This window comes from Phacochoerus africanus, chromosome 3 (genome assembly GCF_016906955.1).
Source record: "Phacochoerus africanus isolate WHEZ1 chromosome 3, ROS_Pafr_v1, whole genome shotgun sequence".
Lineage (NCBI taxonomy): Eukaryota > Metazoa > Chordata > Mammalia > Artiodactyla > Suidae > Phacochoerus > Phacochoerus africanus.
Genome location: NC_062546.1, coordinates 172,170,808 through 172,192,733, shown reverse-complemented (window position 1 = coordinate 172,192,733; position 21,926 = coordinate 172,170,808). Strand labels below are relative to the sequence as shown.

Genomic DNA, 21,926 nt, shown 5'->3' with positions numbered 1-21,926 from the left:
CAGGTGAATCTTTAATTCCTGAAATAATATCTAAATGTCAATACTATCAGAATCAAATTGTTATTGCTATACTTCTTTCAAATAAATTATTCCTTAACGTTAACATCAGAGACAAAGGATAGTATTGCCTTTTTAAATAAGAAGAAAATTATAAATTAACATTCTAATGTCCTAATTAAAATGCAAAACAGAATTCTATCTACAGAGGATTCTCCTATATCCAGTGCAAAATTTTAGATTATGGGAAATTACTTCAATATTTAGCTCTCAATTATCCAGATGAGTGTTATTCACTTTATTTTAAATAAAAGGCTTGGAATTCCCTGGTGGCATCATAAGTTAAGGATCCAGTGTTGGCATTGCTGTGGCCTGGATTCGATCCCAGGTCCAGGAACTTCCACATACCATGGGTATGGTAAAAAAAAAAATCAATCAGTCAAAAGCTGATTTTTGTGCTTTTTTTTTTGGTCTTTTTAGGGCCGCACCCATGGCATATGGAGATTCCCAGGCTAGGGGACTAATCAGAACTGTAGCTGCTGGCCTACACCATAGCCACAGCAATGTGGGATCCGAGCCACGTCTGTGACCTACAACACAGCTGATGGCAACGCTGGATCCTTAACCAGAGAGGCCAGGGATCAAACCTGAAACCTCATGTTCCTAGTTGGATTCGTTTCCGCTGTGCCATGATGGGAACTCCTGTGCCATTTTTTTAATGATAAAAACTAATTATCGCTATGTAAAAAAAGAAAAAAAAAAGCTTGTAGCAAAAATATCATAGGCTATTTCAAAGTCCAATGAAAGAGTCTGTTTTATTCTGTTACTTTTGCTTTCTGACTATTGGCAGGTAAGAAATAAAGCACTGACTTCAAATATGAATATTCTATCAAAATCAATGTTGGAAACTTCAAAAAAAAAACTGTTACAAATGGAATAGTAACAATTAGAAAGCTTAGTCTGATAACTGAATTAACAAGTATATCTCTAAGCCAGGGTTTAGATATACTGCTGCTGTTGCAGCTGTGGAGATTTCAATTCCACAGATACTTACTGCATACAAACTATATGCAAGAAAGATAAAAATGATTAAGGCTGTTGCCTTTAACATATTTACAATATAGTAAGGCAAATGGATAAATATACAACTAACTAAGGTGGAAAGCGACACAGGATATAAATAACAGCCTATAAGAACATGGAAGAATGATCTACAAGTTCAACAAGGGGGCTAACGGCTATTAATTCAGAGGAAACATGGCATGGTAAAAGGCTCTGGAGCTGGATGATCATGCACCCAAATCCTGCTGCAGTTACATCTTAGTTGCGTCAGGTTGGACAAAGCATTTGATTTCTCAAAGATGTTGCAGGCTAGGAATTAGTTTCTATGAAGTGTGGCTTCATCATCTAAAAAATAAGGCTAATTGAATATTTACTGTGAGGATTAAGAAAATCATCTAGCATAGTTCTTACATAGGAAAGTATAGACTTAATAAATAGTATATTATTATGTATTCCTCACTTCTAAGCTTCTATACTAACAAAGATCAAGATATCTTTGCAAACTAATATTGGATTAACTTCCATGAATTCAAAGCTGCATGCAATGAGGAAGACAATAATTTAACTTCAGATACTAGGATGGGAAAGAAATACAGTAATATCTATACTTTGACTTACAACAAAATAAAGGTGATCGGCTTTCTGAGTAAATATAAACCCTCTGTGATTTAGGAGTAATTGACTGTATATATGCATTTTGACTGTAATCTTTTGTTATTTCAAAATTGGAATAATCATTTAAATCTATTTTGCTTTTAAGTGACAGTATAATTTTTTCCAAATTCTAAATAATTCTGAAGTAAGGATTTAAATCATTAAAATCCTTGAAAACACTGGTAGCAATAGTCTTAGGCAATTAAATTCTAGACATTCAAGGCAAATTTCTGGATTTCTTTGAGTGCCCGAAGGGCATGTTTTTTAAAACCCACTCCATGGATGCACTTGTGAATGCTGATGATATTCTTTCCCGGTTGCCACTTTGCTGATGGCAGACTAGTCCTTCTGGCCATCTTCTTTGCAGGAGACATTTTGCCAGGCCCTGGCCGGAAAGGCTGGAGTCAATAAATTTTATGTTTTACCTTTAACAGCTGGCAAGGTGTTTGCCCAAAATTATTAATCATCCCTTCTAAGGCCTTTCTTTCCTTCTCATCTGTTAAGGCATCCAGATCTACAGCTCCTAAAACCAAGAGAAGTCAATTTACTATTGAGTGAAAACAAATCAGCAAGCCATATAGTGACTTGTATATTAACATATCAGTGACTTGTATATTTTCAACAAAATATTACTCCATTCATCAATTTTGTTTTTGTTTTTGTCTTTCTTTTTGTCTTTTTAGGGCTGCACCTGGGGCATATGGAGCTTCCCAGGCTAGGAGTCCAATCGGAGCTGTAGCCGCCGGCCTACACCACAGCCACAGCAACACCAGATCTGAGCCACATCTGTGACCTACACCACAGCTCACGGCAATGCCGGATCCTTAACCACTAAGCAAGGCTAGGGATCAAACCGGAAACTTCATGGTTCCTAGTCAGATTTGTTTTTGCTGCGCCATGACGAGAACTCCCCATTCATCAATTTATAAAAACACTGTAAAGAGATAACTTTTTTTTTTTTTGGTCTTTTTGTCTTTTCTAGGGCTGCTCCTATGGTATATGGAGGTTCCCAGGCTAGGGGTTGAATCAGAGCTGTAGCCGCCGGCCTACACCAGAGCCACAGCAACACCAGATCCGAGCCGCATCTGCAACCTACACCACAGCTCACAGCAATGTCGGATCCTTAACCACAGGGATCGAACCTGCAACCTTATGGTTTCTAGTCGGATTCGGTAACCACTGAGCCACGACAGGAACTCCAGCAAAGAGGTAACTTTTAAAACTCAGTGAATCTTCAGATATTAAATGCCTAAAAATAAATTCCACCCACTGCTTAGAGATAATTTTTTTTTTTTTTTGGCTTTTTAACACACCTGTGGCATAACGGAAGTTCCCAGGCTAGGGGTTGAATCAGAGCTGCAGCTGCTGGTCTGCACCACAGCCACAGCAACACCAGATCCAAGCCACGTCTGCAACCTACACAGCAGCTCACGGCATCGCCAGATCCCCAACCCACTGGGCAAGGCCCGGGATCACCTCCACCACAGCTCGTGGTGTCGCCAAATCCTTGAACCCACTGAACAAGGCCAGGGATCGAACCTGCATCCTCAGGATACTAGTCAGATTTGTTTCCGCTATGCCACAACGGGAACTCCAGTGCTAAAATACTTTAAACAAAAGTTAACTGGCAGTCTTTAAAATTTTCTCTTGGAAAAATACACACTATACTCATAGTACACCTACCTGACTGCTTTCTTCACAGTAATCAAGCTGAAACGAGTCTAATAATCACACAACTATACTGCTATACATTAGTTTATTTAAGAAAAGCTGGGAAAGGTAATATTCTGGCTAACTGATTATACCCAGCTATACTTAATAGGGATTGTTTCATGGCTAGTAACTGGCCAAACTAGGTAAAGTCTGCTTTCAAAACGTATGTTCCTGGGAGTTCCCATAGTGGCTCAGTGGGTTAAGAATCTGACTAGTATCCATGAGGATGCAGGTTCAATCCCTGGCCTTGTTCAGTGGGTTCAAGGATTTGGCAACGCCACGAGCTGTGGTAGAGGTGACAGATGCAGCTTGGATCTGGTGTTGCTATGGCTGTAGTACAGGTCAGCAGCTTCACTTCCAATTCAACCCCTCGCCTGGGGAACTTCCATATGTCTCAGGTACGGCCCTAAAAAGAGAAGGAAAAAAAAAAAAAAAAGTTCATGCTTCTAATCACCATTTTATATCGCCCTCCTACAAAACTATTATCAAATGAATACAGCAAGGTAAAAACATCCTTGTCTAGTTACCAAAGGTCACATAGGCTCTGCTCAAATTCACATAACTTGACACTATTCATAATGTTTACAATTACTAGCTCTATGGAAGGATTAGAAAACAACTCCTTCTTAAGCCTTTCAAAACCAGAAAATGTTCTTGATCCTGAGCTAAACATTAAAATAATGTCATATTATGACACGGTCACTTTTCTGTACAGCAGAAATGGACAGAACATTGTAAATCAAATATAATAAAAAAATTTTTTAAATGTCATATTATCATTAGAAGAATTTATTATTTGTAATTTTTTAAAATGTCTTCTTTAAAGCCTGCTAACATTTTTATATTGATATCTAATGTAAGACCTGACAGAACAAGACACATATGGCTAAAAATCAAAATCTTTTATGCAACCAAGAATTTAATTTATAATTAGATTTGCATATAAATGCTTAACTGCTATTTTTTTTTTTTTAAAGCAGCAGTCTTTCAAATAGAAAAGATCACTATATCTATTTTTTTTTTTAGGGCCACACCTGCAGCACATGGAAGTCCTCAGGCTAAGGGTCAAATCAGAGTTGCAGCTGCCAGCCTACTCCACAGCCACAGCCACCACAATGCCAGATCCAAGCCACATCTGCAAGCTACACCATAGCACTTGGCAACGCTGGATCCTTAACATATTGAGCAAGGCCAAGGATCGAACCCACATTCTCATGGATATTAGTCAGGTTTGTTACTGCTGAGCCATGACAGGAACTCTCTAAACCTATTTTTAAACTATCTTTCTTGTGTTAAATAGTTAAATAGTAAAATGCCTGTTTAAACACATATTAAATATTTTCTATCCACATAATGTAAAAGTATATAGGCTTATACCTTCATAACTACAGTAATAGAAAACATTGAGTGCCTCCACTGCAGCTGGCCCCCTCTGTTTATAGCCAAAAATCAGATCTATCCATTCATGAAGATGAGCAGAAACATATTCAGACTCCTAGAAAAAAAACAAATATAATAATTATTATAGATATACCTTCAACTACAACGCAAAGAAGGGTCCTTTAAAAAAGTGAGAGCATTTCAAGCACTTGTACATACAAATATAAATCTTACCATTGTAAATAAAATTATCTCAAAATCATGTTAAAAGTTAATTCAATATCTACTACATAGACTGACTATATTCTATCTAGCATAATGTAGATATCATATTTAGTAATATTTACGACATACACATCTCCTAACCAATGGCTGAAGAAAGTAACAACTATTCTCCAAATATGAACAACATTTTTTTTTTTTAGGGCCACACCCACAGCACATGGAAGTTCCCAGGCTAAGGGTCAAATCTGAGCTGCAGCTGCCAGCCTATGCCACAGCCATAGCAATGCCAGATCCAAGCCACATCTGCAACCTACACCACAGCTCATGGCAATGCCAGGTTCTTAACTTGCTGAGCGGGGCCAGGGATTGAACCCGTGTCCTTGTGGACACTAACTAGTCAGATTCATTACTGCTGAACCACAGGGGGAACTTCTGAACAACAAAAAAAATTAATGAGGGAGCTCGTGTCGTGGCGCAGTGGTTTATGAATCTGACCAGCAACCATGAGGTTGTGGGTTCGATCCCTGGCCTTGGTCAGTGGGTTAAGGATCTGGCATTGCTGTGAGCTGTGGTCGCAGACGTGGCTTGGATCCCGTGTTGCTGTGGCTCTGGCATAGGCTGGCGGCAACAGCTCCGATTAGACCCCTAGCCTGGGAACCTCCATATGCCGTGGGAGTGGCCCTAGAAAAAGGCAAAAAAAAAGACAACAACAACAAAAAATTAATGATAGCTGTGGTATATATTTTTGTTGTGAAACTTCCACTAAAACAATTGTCCAGAAATTCAACTCAAGAAAACAATGAAACCACACTGGGGTGGATTAAAGACAGCTGAAAAATCCCTCCCTTCCCCTCCACCCCAACCTCCAACTAAGATAAGAGGCAGACACGATGGCAAGTAGAGGCTTGAAGGACCTCCTGGAGCATGTTAGTGATGGCTTGAAAGACTGTAAAAAATTGTTACTGGAGACAGGAGAAAAGGGGACTCATGTTTTAGTAACATGAAAGATAAAAAAGGAACTTAGGAGTTCCCATTGTGGCTCAGCGGTAATGAATCTGACTAGTATTCATGAGGACATGGGTTTGATCCCTGGCCTCGCTCAGTGGGTTAAGGATCTGGCATTGCTGTGAGCTGTGGTGTAGGTTGCAGACACAGCTCGGATCCCGTGTTGCTGTAGATATAGCATAGGCTGGCATCTATACCTCTGATTTGATCCCTAGCCTGAGAACCTCCATTTGCCACTGGCGTGGCCCTAAAAAGACCAAAAAAAAAAAAAAGAAACAAAGAAAAGGTACTTAATGAACTCTTGGGTATGGCGATTTCCAGGCAAAATGTTTTTAAGTGCTAATTGGCTTTTTTTAGCTGCCTGTGATCATGTGTGGGAGGAGCAGGATGGTGTTAAAAATGAAATGTGTGGGTTTTAAGCATAATGTTAAAAAAATATAAAGGAGCTGGGTCATGCTAGGTTTGAAAATTATCTCCCATTTCCAGGATCACTAGAAAGCAGAGTCTCAAAGTGAGAAACAGTCTAAGTTAAGGCTCAAGTCAGAAAGTTACCAGTAAAATATGGCCTCAGGCAAAAGTTTAGATTAAGAGTGTGGCTATAAACCAATCTGTTGAGATCTCAAAGATTTAAGGTTGTGTGTCACAGACCCACTCAACTAGAAAGCAGAGCATCTTAAGAACCTTAAGGGCATTTTCCTAGAGCTGCCTCCCACTCAGCCCAAAGGAGATAAGGGATTGTCTTGTGAGGTAATGCAGAATGATTTTTGCCTATTAGAGATGATGCCTAAGAAACCGCTAACATTTTAAAGAAACTGCATTAGTTCTGGAGTTCCCATCGTGGCGCAGTGGTTAACGAATCCGACTAGGAACCATGAGGTTGCGGGTTCGATCCCTGGCCTTGCTCAGTGGGTTAAGGATCCAGCGTTGCCGTGAGCTGTGGTATAGGTTGCAGATCCTGCGTTGCTGTGGCTCTTGGTGTAGACCGGTGGCTACAGCTCCGATTCGACCTCTAGCCTGGGAACCTCATATGCCGTGAGAGCGGCCCGAGAAATGTCAAAAAGACAAAAAGACAAAAAAAAAAAAAGAAGAAGAAATTGCATTAGTTCGGACCGAAAGTGCAGAAACTGTTCAGAAAATAAGAGACTTTTGGCTTCCAACCTACTATGTTTAGGAAAGAGGCTGACAAAGATGCTCTTGTAAATGACGTTTTTTGTTTTAGTTTTTATGGAAAAGAATGACTCCAAGTGGGAAGCCAAGAGCCCAAGGGTAGAATAAAAAGAGCCATGGAGAACCACTCTCAGAATAGCAATGGGCCCTAATAAAGGAACTGAGAGCCTGTGCCTCCTGGAATTCTGAATAGTTATAAACAAGACACTAGGTGCCTTAGTTTCCCTTTCCCTTCTGAACAGAAGTGTCTGTAATAGTTCCTATGTCCTCGTTACACTACTGTTACGTGGGGTGGGGGGGAGGGCAGAGGCAGATAACTTGACTCTTTACAGTCTTCAGATCTAAGAGACACACTGGAGAAGTTTCATCCACACTTGGATTTGATTTAGATGACTAATAAGATTCTGGACTTCAGACCTCATGTCCTTATGCAGGGATCAACAAACTACTGCTTGTAGGCCAAAACTCACTAGCAGCCAGATTTGTTAGCAGCACACAGCCATACCCCATTTTCTTTTGCACTACAATGGCAGAATTTCAACACAGACTAAGCTTATAGCTAACAAAAATATTTACTATCTGGTCCTTTACAGAAAAAGTTTGCAAATTCCTGCCTTTATGAGATAAGATTTTAGGAAGGTCGTGAAAAGTATGTACATTTGGCATGTAGAAGGAATTTAAACACTCTGTGGCTACAGGGCAGACTGTGCTGTGGATTAAAGATATTTGCAAATTCTAGGAGTTCCTGTCGTGGCGCAGTGGTTAACGAATCCGACTAGGAACCATGAGGTTGCGGGTTCGATCCCTGCCCTTGCTCAGTGGGTTAACAATCCGGCGTTGCCGTGAGCTGTGGTGTAGGTCGCAGATGTGGCTCGGATCCCGCGTTGCTGTGGCTCTGGCGTAGGCCGGTGGCTACAGCTCCGATTCGACCCCTAGCCTGGGAACCTCCATATGCCGCAGGAGCGGCCCAAGAAATGGCAAAAAGACAAAAACAAAAACAAACAAACAAACAAAAAGATATTTGCAAATTCTTTCTCATTCCCACTATTGAGAAACGGAGTTTACTTTCTTTCCTCTTGGATCTGCACTGATCCTGTTACAGCTTAACCAGTACAAGACGGCAGAAGTGACAGTGACAGTTTGCAGCTTTAAGCCTTAAGAAAGTGTAGAAGCTTCCACTTTTGCATCCGAGGGGAGTCCTAGGCTGCCATGTAAGAAGTCTGGCTACTCTGCTAGAGATACCTCGTGAAAAGGAGATCTTCTGAGACTACAGGGAGAGGGAGAAAAGTTAGCATCCCAGTGTCTCAATGCAGCCTCTGAATGAGACTCCAACCTCAGCTGCCATCTGACTGCAAGGCTGTGAGAACCTTAAGCAAGACCGCTAGAACTGTTCAACTAAGACCAGTCAACTCACATAAGGGTGAGAAATAATAAAATGGTTATAGTTTTGTTTTCCCCTTTGGCTGCACCCTAGGCATGCAGAAATTCCCAGGCCAGGTATCAAACTTGGGTCACAGCAGTGACAACTCCAGATCCTTAACCTGCTGAGCCACAAAGGAACTCCAAAGTGGCTATAGTTTTAGGCCACTAAGTTTTGGGATAGTTTGTTACACAGCAATACGCAACTGAAACAGAAACTCCTAACATCTTATTAATAAGGAGTGTGTCTCTCTAAAATCTTGGATCCCTACTTAATGTCATAAATAATATAGAGGAAAGCATCTGAGAAGTTACTGGCTAGTTATAAAGTAAGATTATTTTTTAGAGTTGTTTTATTTTTTTCCCCAATTCTTTATTCATGCATAGGATTACTGCTTACAAATATTATAATCTAATCCTGAATTTCATAAATTTGACAAACTATATACTAATGACAAGAAATGTTTCCAAGTATTGGCCCATTTAGTTTCAGAATCTGCAACATTTCAGCCTAGATAGAAAGCGAAGGAGTTCCTATCGTGGCTCAGCAGTAATGAACCTGACTAGTATCCATGAAGACAGGAGTTTGATCCCTGGCCTGGCTCAGTGGGTTAAGGATCTAGTGTTGCTGTGAGCTGTGGTGTAGGTCACAGATGCGGCTTGGAGCCTGCACTGCTGTGGCTTTGGCTGGCAGCTGCAGCTCCGATTTGACCCCTAGACTGGGAACCTCCATATGCCACAGGTGTGGCCCTTAAAAAAAAAAAAAAAAAAAAAAAAGGAAAAAAAAGCTAAGTGGGCTCCTGTAGGGGAAAAACACATTATCTGCAAGATCATAACACAATAGTGACATTAAACTAACTCTCATTAGTTTTTGAACTCCAAAATGGAAATTTAGCTAAAAACTAGTAATATTTTAAAGCAGAATTTAGGATTTATGTAGCTGTCTTATTGAAAGCTTAGTGAAATCCTTTAAAGAAAACAAAGTGTAGTTATCCTTATTAGATTCGAAACAAGTGTGGAAACTGTGAAACATCAAAATAATCTAGTTTGGTGACTGGAAGAGTTTCATATACAATAGGCAGATATCTTTTACAACTGAAATTTTTTTGCTGTATATCCATGGGACTGTACAACTACGTTCTCGCTATATCAGAAGATTTGTAACCTCAAAATAAATTACTATACTTCCTAAAACAGCCTATATAATAGATTGCAAATTAATCTAAAAAAAGAATAGATGTATTTTATTCCATCATCCTCTGCAAAACATGTATCTTTATCTTATAAACTTGTCTAATAACTGAACACAAAAATCTTACCAGAGCTTTCCTATGTTTATAGATGAAATCTTCAGCTGACTTAGCCCATTTGGGGAGAATGACATCATTTACTACTTCTTTTGAAACTTGTAGACGACCCAAGTTAAATTCTAGGACATATAAAATATAAATGTATCAAATCATTTTGGATTTAAGTAAATCAAGTAAAACAAATAAAAGGATACATTTCTTAGCAAAACTGAAGGCTCTTTTTCTTGTTTTATTAAGAGTGAAAGCTGAGAATCAAGTTCCCTTCTTTATCTGAATTTACTCAACAAGTAAAAATAATTCTTATTTATTAGAATGCATTTTGTCAGCTGATTGAAAAGGTAAATGAAAAATAGTTTAAAATTAGTTATTAGAAGATAAATCAGATTTATTTCTTGCTGAGAAAAGCGAGGGAAACAATAATTATGAGCAAAACTTAATCTGAAAAAAAATGCAATAACAAGCATTCTTACATTAAAAATAGTTAACATAGTCCCTAATTAATATAATTAACCATAGTAACCTAATTTATCTTTAGGTTAATTCATAAAATACAGTTTTTTGTTTTTTGTTGTTTTTGGTCTTTTTAGGGCGGTACCCGTGACCTATGGAAGTTACCAGGCTATGCTTTGAATCAGAGCTGTAGCTGCTGGCCTATACACTACAGCCACAGCAATGCAAGATCCAAGCTGTGTCGGTGACCTACACCACAGCTCACAGCAATGCCAGATCCTTAACCCACTGACCCAGGCCAGGGATCAAACCAGCATCCCCATGGATACTAGTGGGATTCGTTACCCCTGAGCCATGATGGGAACTCCCATGAAATATAGCTCTTTAAAGGTTTTGGTGTAACCTATACTTTAACTCACTTAATTTTGTCTTATGCAAGAACAATATATTTATATAGGCCCAGACTTAGTCAATAGTTCCACTTGATTTTCTGAAAGTGACCAATTCCAACTGCCTTTCTCTGAGAATCAAAGGCTTTGCCTCCAATGGCTTGTCCCAGAGTGCATGATCAAAGGTCATGAAGCCCTGTGAATGCTCTCACTCTCACCAGCCTGACAAATAATTCTACTGAGCAAGTAAAGGGTCAAACAGTAATACATGCTAGGGGAGGACAAAGAAGTTGGTAAGGCCCTTTGAACTGGAATTTCCCTAAAGAACACCAGTAGCAACAACCTTGCCAATTTCCTTAATGGTGCCTAATATAAATCTAAAATTACCTCATAGAAAAATAATTAGGACATTTAAAAAGACTGTATTTCACTCTATGATTCTTCTCTTCAAAAACATAGTATGGTTTTTCAAATACTGTGGTAACATACCCAGTCATTATTTTCAATTTGCCTCTTATCTTCTGCTCTAAAAAGAGTCAACACACTTCTACAAAGGGTCAAAGAATAAATATTTTTGGTTTCTGAGCACCATGGTCTCTGCTGCAACTTCAAATGTGCCATTACACTGTGAGAACAGCCATAACCATGTCAATTAATTGGCTGGTTGTATTCCAATAAAATTTATAAAACATGAGTTTGCCCACAGATTTGGACCATGAATCAATAGTTTGTTGACCCCTAGTATAAACTATCATCTAATTCAAATGCTTTAAACCCACATAACTGTGTGGCTGAAACAGCATACAGCCATTTTTGCTTCTCCAGTAAACACTATACTCTGATAAATTCTCTTACCAGTTCAAATTTGACTCATTTACCTTAGTTCACTGTAGCACTTCCCTAGAAGGTAAAGCTAGTACCTGGACATCAGTTAAGCCCTGTCACTGAATAATACACAGACAGAATGAATCTTAATCTATAGGACATCGTAAAAGTGTCCAGAAAGGCATTTTTCAGGATCTTTCATTGGGACTTGTTGAGTCAAATTTTTAATCTTCTGTTTCTTACTATTTTGATTTTCCAAAAACTCTGGGAAATAGAAGAATTCAGGAATAAGTTCCTTCACATCATACGGATTGTCCATGAGAGCCTGCCAGGTGGCAGGGATGGAATGGAACTGTCGATCTGCACAGTCAAACCTGCATGTGGAGATTGCAAGAACACAGTGATTACTTAATGAAACCACCAACAGGCTAAAAGAAACCTTTAAACTTTCTTCAGGATTCGTCATGATTAATTTCTCTTTATTTATTCTTTCTCTTTGATGTCTAAAAACAATTTTCTCTTCTTATGATAGACTTTCTTATTTTGTTATTAGGAACTAAATACTACCCTTTTTTTTTTTTTTTCCTTTTTAGGGCCACACCTTCAGCATAGCTGCCAGACTATGCCTCACTCACAGTAACTCAGGATCCGAGCCACGTTTGCCACCTACACCACAGCTTACGGCAACACCAGATCCCCGACCTACTGAGGGAGGTCAGGGATCGAATCCGTATCCTCATAGATACTACTTTGATTCATTTCCGCTGTGCCACAATGGGAACTCCCTAAAAGCTACATTTTAATTATTATCTTACATAAAATAGACGAAAATGGCATAATTATTGTAGGGTAAAATTTATTACAGAAAGTAAATAAATCTTATTTGGATATTTTAAAATTAGAGTTTAAACCACTCCAAGTATTATAGTATTTATGTACATAGTTCACTTCTATAGAAATTGCTGCCGGTTTAATCCTCAATATATAAATACCTTTACAAACTCTTCTAAAAACCAGAGGGTGAGTTAGAGAAACAGTTCTGTGGCTAAAGCTTTTATGCTTTACTTGCATACACTATTATCTTATTCTAACTTTATTTTCAAGTTCTATCATGGCCTATGGTAGTTGAGAGAAGCTTACATGGTCATATCGCAATTTTGTTATGCTTTTGCTTATCATAAACCCCTTCTACCTCATCTCTTTTGATATTGCTTTTTGGGATTTATTCCATAAATGACAATTTCCGAAGTGACAACTGATGACTACTGAGTCATCTCTTTTTATGCCTACCAATCTTGGTTTGACGCAGAGCTGAACTTAGCAGAACTCTGAATTGAATTATAGTCCATGATTAAGTCACCAATAAAGTCTAATAATGGTTTATTCAAATTCAAGGAGAGATGCCACTTTAATGGCAGAATCTTTTGTTTCGGTGGCAGAGGACAGCTTACAAACATATAATTTGCTCTTTTAAGTGAACGATTCAATGCTTTTCAGTATATTCAGAACTGTGCAGCCACCACGATCAGTTTTAGAACATTTTCATGACTCCAAAAGAAACCCTGTATTTAACAGCAGTCACTCTCCATTTGCCCTACTTCCACCCCTGGACTGGCCTATTTTGGACATTCCAGGTATATCATACAGTATGTGGCATTTTGTGTCCGGTTCATTCCATTCAGCATACTGCTTTCAAGGTTCATCCATCTTGTAACATGTATCACGTTTTATTCCTTTTATTAGCTTACAGCCAAATAATACTCCACTGCATAAGTATAGCATATAACAGTTGATAGGCATCTGAATTGTTTCCATACTTCGGCTATTATAAATAATGTTGTTAAGTACATTTGTGTACAAGTTTTTGCTTGTATTCAATTATTTTGGGTATATATCTAGGAAGGGAATTGCTGGGCCATACATAATTCTATGTTTAGCCTTTTGAAGGACTTTTGAAGAACTACCAGACTGTCTTCCACAGAGACTGCATCATTTTACATCCCCACTGGCAGTATATAACTGTTCCAGTGTCTTGACATACTCATCAACAGAGGGTATTATCTGTCCTTTTTATCATAGCCATCCTTTGGGTGTAAAGGGATACCTCAATTTGGTTTTGATTTCAATTTCCCTGATGGCTAATGGTGTTGGTCACCTTTTTTTCATGTATTTATTGGGCATCTGTAACCTAGATGGAGAAACGTCCATTTAGATCCTTTGTCCAGTTTTTACTGGGGTCATTTGTCTTTTTATTATTGCATCATAAGGATGCTTTATATATTCTACATACAAGTCCCTCCTCCGATCTATAATTTGCAAATATATTCTCCCACTGAATGGATTGTCTTTTTACTTTCTTGATGGTGTCCTCTGAAGCACAATCTATTTTTGAAGCTTTATTAAAAAATCATTTATTCATAAAATCATTAAAAGCTGAAAAGACCCAGTTATACACCATCCAGGAAGGAAAACTACCTGCTACCATGGTAAACATAACACGTGGCGATGTAGTGATCTTGGGGACAAAGTTTCTTCTTGAAAGCCAAGGCTTACTGTACTCAAGACAGGAATGAGGAACACAAACTAATTCTGAGAGAGAAAAGGTACACAGTAAGAGAGTAAAATAGGTAATGTTTACATAGTTCTTGGGGTAGAAAAGGCAAAATGATAATGTTAAAGAATAAAGCAACATGGAGATAAAATGTGAATAAGCAGATAGTTACCTGGAGGATACATGGAGAATGAAGGATCCTTGGGTATGTTTTTCTTTAGGATCATTAGGAAAATGTGAAACTTAGGTAAGGTATAACACCGACAAGTAATATGACAATATAATGGCATCACAGACCTGTTTGAGCTGCTACAAATAATGTAAGGGCCCTCAAACCTCTTTTTTTTTTTTTTTTTTGATGGCCACATCTGCGGCATATGGAAGTTTCCAGGGTCAGGGACTGAATCTGAGCCACTGCTACATCCTATGCCACAGCTGTAGCAATGCAGGATTCTTAAACCCATTGTGCCAGGCCAGAGATTGAACCCACACCTTCACAGCAACCTGAGCTGCTGCAGGTGAATTCTTAACCCACTGTTCCACAGCGGGAACTCTGATCCTCCCTATTTTTATTTCTCTTGATTAATAAATATTTTTAGGCGAATTACATAGGGATTGGTTAGTAATTTCTGGTAGATGTCTTGGATCACAAGCTAAATCAGTTCTAACTCTAATCTCTACAGGTTCCTAAGCCCAGTTAAAAATCACAAAAGTACACTAGATAACTGTAAAAGGGAATTCACCTTAAAAGTCATTTGTTTAAGTCAGTTTGAGTGACCCATTCTTAAACTACTTTGGCTGCTTTTATCTAGGGGCTATGATATAAATCAAAACCTAACAGAGGAGAATTAAAAAAAAATAAGGCCATGTTACACAGTACATGACATGAAGGAAAAGTGTCTTCAATGATATGATATAGTCTTAATAAAATAGCTTATTTACCCAAAACTTACCTTCCACTTTGAAGCTGGATATGGAGGGTGGTGAATGGTTCTGTACGAATAAGATAATGCATAACTCCAGCAGAATTTGAATAGTGAGTACCATAATGAAACTTATCAATAGTTCCCATAGGATCCTCAAAATTTTCATATCTAAAAAAGGAAACTAAAGTTTTATAACCACAGTAGTAAAATTAATTTAGGGGGACATATGCTTGTATTGTATTGCTGAAAACAGTTTTAAAGAGGCCCTTATTAATATGTTTCATTATCTACATATTTATATCATCATACCAATAAATGAAAAAAATTATTAATATATTTTCTGAACAATAAAATAGCACTAATACTGGGTTTTGGAAGACTTTTGTATAATAATACATGTTCATTAGAGATAAACTAGAAACCATGAGAACCAAAAATGAATAAATCTAAAATCAATTATACTTCCCAGAGATAATTAACATCAATATTTTGGCAAATATCTGTCAGTCCTTAATTATGAATTAATGTAAAATTTAACATGAAAGTATATTTTAATATAAAATGCTATGCGTAATATATTGTACACAATTTATTTTTTCATTTAACAACTTCTGATTAATGTCTTTCGAAATGACCGCATAGTCTATTTTAAATATATACATGGTATTTATAACAAGCAGATGTACAGGTGTACAGATATACAACAATTTAACTGTTTCTTACTTTTAGATAACTTAGGTTGCTTTTATTTTTCTTCTGTTATAAGCAACGTGATAATTACACATCCTTTTGTGACCAAGGTAATGGGAAAAAAATACAGAGGGTTAGTCAGGAATTGTGAAAATGAATGTCTAACAAAGGTAAAGGAAGACGGAGATGGTAGACAGAAGCCCTAAATGAGATTATGAGCAAAGGATACATATAATAATTCTGCAAGCACTATCACTAATACTGTAACTGTTTTGAATGGTGACATCTGAATTAGTGGGTATAAAATCTAAATAAGAATGAATGGTTTTTTGGAATCAATAAACAATGAAATTTTTAAACCAAAATGCTATAACTGGTTCATCAAGATGGGGTCAATTTCCTTTTACAGAGAAATCATAAATATTCAGGAGAATAAAACAAACTTTCAGATCACAGTCATTTGTACTTACACACAAAAAATATTATTAAAATTTAAAACCTGTACCTTTAGTTATCAATAAAATAAGTTACTTATATAATAAATACTTCCTGTGGAACAGTGTTAATGGTTAGACTAATGGCAGTGAGGTCTTGTATACACAGCAAAATTCCATTAGTAAACCCAATGTTAAACACTGCAGAAAGTCCTGTGGAAGATTTGAAAAAAAAAAAAAAAGAATAATGAACCATATCCTCAAATAAAACTACAACTAAGTCTGTTTGCAAAGCTGCTCTTTGTCTTTATTGTTAGAAGTCATAACTGACAAGTCATCCATCCATGAGTTCACATGGAGAAAAACAGAAATTAAAATTGGATTATTCTTTTCCTGTCAGCAGCTTGCTTTGGATTAAAAAAAATTGTGAGATGTTTACAGAGTGGATCATAAATATATAAAACTATAAATATTTTCTTGTCCTCATTCAAATTTCACTTTTTAAATTTTTTTTAGGGTTGCACCTGTGACATATAGAAGTTTCCAGGCTAGGGGTCAAATCAGAGGTGCAGCTGCCGGTCTACATCACAGCCACAGCAACATCAGACCTGAGTCTCATCTGTGACCCTATGCTGCAGCTTGTGGCAACACTGGATCCTTAACCCACTGAGTGAGGCCAGGGGATAGAATCTGCATCCTCATGGATACTAGCTGGGTCCTTAACCCACTGAACCACAATGGGAACTCCCAAATGTCACTTCCTAGATTTCCATTTCACTGTTCTTTAGTCACATTTTTGGTGAACAATAGCTTCATATTACTAATTTTATATCTACCTAAATGATATATTAGATGGACATTTTTACATGTTTGAAGGTTTTTAAGTTTAAAATACCTGTGGAGAAAAATTCCAAGAACCTATTACCCTTTAGTACATACTTAATACAAGGTGAAAAGGAATTCTCAACATCAATTTAAATTTGGCAAAGAAGGGAAAACACTAACTATAGTTATTTCAAGGACAACTGATATATTTTCAAGAAAACTTAGTGAAGGAATTATCTGACTCTGATTATCAAAAGTAGCTGTGTATTTTAAAAAAGTAACACTTGATGGCCACAGAAGAAATTAATACAAATTTAAATGAGTTATGAGTATCTTTCAAAGGAGATAAAAGACACTTACTTTTCTCGCATGGCTTTTGCATTTTTATCATTGACCACCCCAATTGGTTTGGATAGATCTCGAAATACAGATGGGTTATTAAGATCCAACTCTTCTGAAGTATAATCTTGTAAAATCCAGGGGAACTAAAAGAACCACAGTTTACACTTTAGACATTCCTTCCTAGAGAAGCCACTAACTCCATATCTAATATCCAATGCTTAACTAAAGACAAAAAGAGAAAGTCTGTAAGACTATTTTTCCCTGTTGGAAATGTTTATTCATCTTTAGTTCAATAACTAGAAGCATTATTTCCCATAATTCCACAGGAATATTTTCAATGAAGTGAAAGAAAAAAGATTTTTTTTTTTTTTGTCTTCTTGCTATTTCTTTGGGCCGCCCTCGCGGCATATGGAGTTCCCAGGCAAGGGGTCTAATCGGAGCTGTAGCCACCGGCCTACACCAGAGCCACAGCAACGTGGGATCCGAGCCGCGTCTGCAACCTACACCACAGCTCATGGCAACGCCGGATCGTTAACCTACTGAGCAAGGGTAGGGATTGAACCCGCAACCTCATGGTTCCTAGTCGGATTCGTTAACCACTGCGCCACGACGGGAACTCCAAGATTTTTATTTTTGAAATACTCTTCCTGTTTATATACTTCTTGAAAACAGCAGGGTAGAAAATATACAGAATGGTAAAAACAATTTTTATATCTTTCTTAAAATAAAAGCTATTATGTGCATATATTTCTGTGTATTAATAAAACAAAGGTAATTCTATATTTACAAGATTTATATAAAACTCACCACAGGATACTGTGCAAGGTCATTATAGGTTCGTCCTGCCATTGTATTTAATTGAATGAGGTAGTCAAAATTTGATATCTCTCTGTTCACCCATTTCTAGATAGAACCAAAAAAGAAAAAAAAATCAATCTATATCTCTCAGAAATCAGTAACTATTACAGACAGTACTAACATAATCTTTTGTTTCCATTTTCTCTATCATCTTTCTGATAAAAAGAATGGAGCTTTAACAGGATTTAACAATATACTTTTCTTAAATTCACTTCCTTTCAAAAACTGGTCTCTGGAGGAGTGAGTTCCTCGGTAGCCTAGCAGTTAAGGACTCAGCAATGCTACTGTTGTGGCTTGGGTTACTGCTATGGCTCAGGTTTGATCCCTTCTGCATGCTGCAGGTATAGCAAAAAAAAAAAAAAATTAATTGGTCTCTAGAAAAGGAAAAGAGGAGTTTCCGCTGTGGTGCAGTGGCTTAAGGATCTGGCATTGTGTCTGCAGTGACTTGGGTCACCTCTGAAGCACAGGTTTGATCCCATATCCTGTGTTGCCACAGCAGCGGCGTAGGTCACAGCTCAGATTTGATTCCTGACCAGGGTGACCTGGGAATTTCCATATGCCACAGGTGTGGCCAAAGGGAAAAAAAAAAATTCAACAGAAATCTTATACTACAATCTAAAAGGTCTTCTGTAAGAACTAAGTCTTCAATTAAAAGACATTTTATTTGAGTATCTTTAAAAAAATTTAATTCTGGAAAGACTGTCCAAATTTGAAAATTTTGTCGTAAGTTAAATTTTAATAAGTGTACATACTGAAAAATCAATATCTTAAGGTACTAAAATGATCTACAAATTTTAAATAAACATTATACTAACTATGCTCAGAGAACTACCTTTATAGAGCAAAGGTAGATGGGATTTTTCTACAATAGATACAAAAATTTTCTAAAGACATAGTCATTATTTTCTTTTAATCACCTTACTGTATGCAGCCTAACTAGTTAGCCTACACAGTGTGTGTATGCTTAAGCATTTTGCTAACATATTAACATTCACCTTTAAGTTTACTGTGTGCCTTAAGCAAAGGACATGTTATGGAAAATGGTAAGAAATGAATCTATGTATGCAGATTTTATAAAAAGCCCAATTATTATTGTACTTGAGTGCCAAATTGAGGGGTCAGTACTTTAATGAATAAAGTTTATTCTACAGAAAACAGGAAATGCATTTTTTTCTTTTGTCTTTTTAGGGCCTCACCTGCAGCATATAGAGGTCCCCAGGCTAGGGGGTCAAATCAGAGGGGTAGCTGCTGGCCTACGCCACAGCCACAGAAACGCAGGATCTGAGTCATGTCTGCAACCTACACCACAGCTCACAGCAACGCCGGATCCTTAACCCACTGAGTGAAGCCAGGGATCAAACCCACATCCTCATGGATACTAGTCGGGTTCATTAACCACTGAGCCACAATGGGAACTCTGGAAATTTACTATATTAAATAAAGCTTATTCCATAAAAAATAGTAAAGAATTGCTGGTGGCTACTGAACAAGAGCAACATTTAAGATTAAGATTAATGCATAAGTAGTAGGAAGGCAAGAGCCAGGTAGCAGAGGCCCTACCTAATTAGGAGCCTACTAACAACCCTCGAAAGCAAAAAGCAATGGGCTTTCCTTGGATTTTGGCAGTACAGATTCAAGAGATGTTGGAATATAACTTTGCTAACTTTGGCAGAAAGAAGGATTGGTGAAAAATTTTTTGGCCTTTTTTCCACGGAGTCTTTAGTATTTTCCCTTTTTTTCTTGTGCATGGATTACTTTTATTATTAAGAAAAAATTTATAAGATATGCCCATGAACTGAATGACATGGGAGCTGAAGGACAAGGCACTGTTATGTGTAAGGGAAACAGATTCAAATGTAATTCAAAAGATCAATCTGAATGGAAGAATAGCAATAGTACAATCAAAATAAAATAATCAGAAGAAGGAAGTTTTACTTTTAAGCAAAAGTCTGAGATATAAAATGAACACTGGAGTTCCTGTTGTGGCACAACAGAAACAAATCCGACTAGTGTCCATGAGGATGTGGGTTTGATCCCTAGCCTTGCTCAGTGAGTTGGAGATCCGGTGTTACCACGAGCTGCTGTGTAGGTTGCAGATGCAGTTCAGATCCCGCATTGCTGTGGCTGTGGTGTAGGCCAGCAGCTGTAGCTCCAACTGGACCCCTAGCCTGGGAACCTCCATATGCTGGGTGCAGCCCTAAAGAGCAAAAATGAATAGAGTAGCGGAGAATAGAGTAGAAGAGACACCAAAACTGTGACAGTTAAATTTCTTACCTGTGTTAACCCCGATGTTTTGAATAATTCCTGTGGTGATCTGGTTCCGTAACTATTTGGAGAATGAAGTGATAACAATCTGCTATATACTTTATTTCTAACCTATAAAAAAAAGCATTTTATGACTTAAAACTTGATCAAGACAAACCAGGACTATAAAAATAATAAAAACTAAAAACTACAGACAAACCAAATATACATTATGTAACAGGACTATGCTTGCTTTAATTACACGATGCTCTAAAAAACATGTGCACTGTATTTTCCTGTGGGAAGAAATTTATTTTTAATAGTAAAGAAAAGAAAAATACTTCTTAAAGGTATGCTCAAATCATCTATAAATAAACTTGGATCTCACAAGGGAACAGAAACTTAGTTACTGACTGTGCTAATGCAGATCATCTGAAAAGCAGATACTAAGCACTGAACATGCAGGATTTAATTACAAGAGATGCCTGTGAGGGAAAATGGAGAGAAAATGAGGCAAGGTGGAGAGTTATAAGACTATGATGCAAGTCACACACCAAGTATAAGACAGAGAGGGAAGGAAGGCTTGTGGCAAGCAATGGGCTAAAGCTTGCGTACACAGCTAGTGGTGGAACAGTCTTATACCCAGGTAACCTGACTTCAGTGGCGATCTCTTAACCATTTATGTTATTTAAGAATTTAATCCTAGACAAATTATATTTTTCATTATATTTTTTCTGATTACCCATGCCCATTATTGTTGAAGTGAACCTAACCTAATTTCATAAATCCAATTATACCATATATGTTGTGTATGATTTCACAACTGAATAATGTAAGACATTGATTGGCTGACCCTCAATATTCTACTGACTTCTGTACCAATCCATATATATAAAAACTGAAAACATCCTTCAAACACTTAAACATAAACATAAATCCTAACAAAAATTCATGTACTGCTTAGCCCCAAAGGTATGTATTTTTTCTTTAATGTTTTGATTTGATGTTTCATTACAGCTCACTAGTTAGAAAATTATTTCAAGCTAATACTCTGGAACTTCTAGAAAGGTAGCACCTTACATACCTCTTTTTTGAAATTAAGAAAGTAGTTGGATTGGTCAACATGAAAAATCTCAAGGGCTGACCTCCTTAAGTTGTACCGTCGTAGGTGAATCTCTCGAACTTGAGAATGAGGCCACTTGAAATCAAAGCCTACTCCTAAAAACAGAAAAATATTGGGACTGGGGTATCATAAAAACTTACTCATGCTATGCAGAAAATATCTCCCTAGTTCCTGACAAAGGTAGCACTTAGGGGAAAGGAAGTCCCTGGTGGCCTAGTGGTTAAGGACCTGGCACAGTCATTGCTGTGGCGTGAATTCAATTCCTGGTCTGGGAACTGAGCATGTCACAGGTGTGACCAAAACAAAAACAAAAACAAAAACATGTTTAAATTGTTTC

The 21,926-nt window shown here is 37.5% G+C and overlaps 1 protein-coding gene across 4 annotated transcripts in view; it reads right to left on the bottom strand.

Annotated features, from left to right (window-relative positions):
* NBEAL1 (neurobeachin like 1) overlaps positions 1 to 21,926 on the bottom strand; it is a 163,509-nt gene that overhangs the window by 20,251 nt on the left and 121,332 nt on the right. For all 4 annotated transcript variants that reach the window (XM_047773278.1, XM_047773280.1, XM_047773277.1 and 1 more), the window contains 9 exons: positions 21,551 to 21,684; positions 20,497 to 20,598; positions 18,172 to 18,267; positions 17,383 to 17,507; positions 15,101 to 15,241; positions 11,840 to 11,970; positions 9,942 to 10,051; positions 4,804 to 4,921; positions 2,139 to 2,236 (listed from right to left, as the gene is read on the bottom strand). In XM_047773278.1, the coding sequence (XP_047629234.1) occupies positions 2,139 to 2,236; positions 4,804 to 4,921; positions 9,942 to 10,051; positions 11,840 to 11,970; positions 15,101 to 15,241; positions 17,383 to 17,507; positions 18,172 to 18,267; positions 20,497 to 20,598; positions 21,551 to 21,684 (1,055 nt within the window). The remainder of the gene's footprint in view (positions 1 to 2,138; positions 2,237 to 4,803; positions 4,922 to 9,941; positions 10,052 to 11,839; positions 11,971 to 15,100; positions 15,242 to 17,382; positions 17,508 to 18,171; positions 18,268 to 20,496; positions 20,599 to 21,550; positions 21,685 to 21,926) is intronic.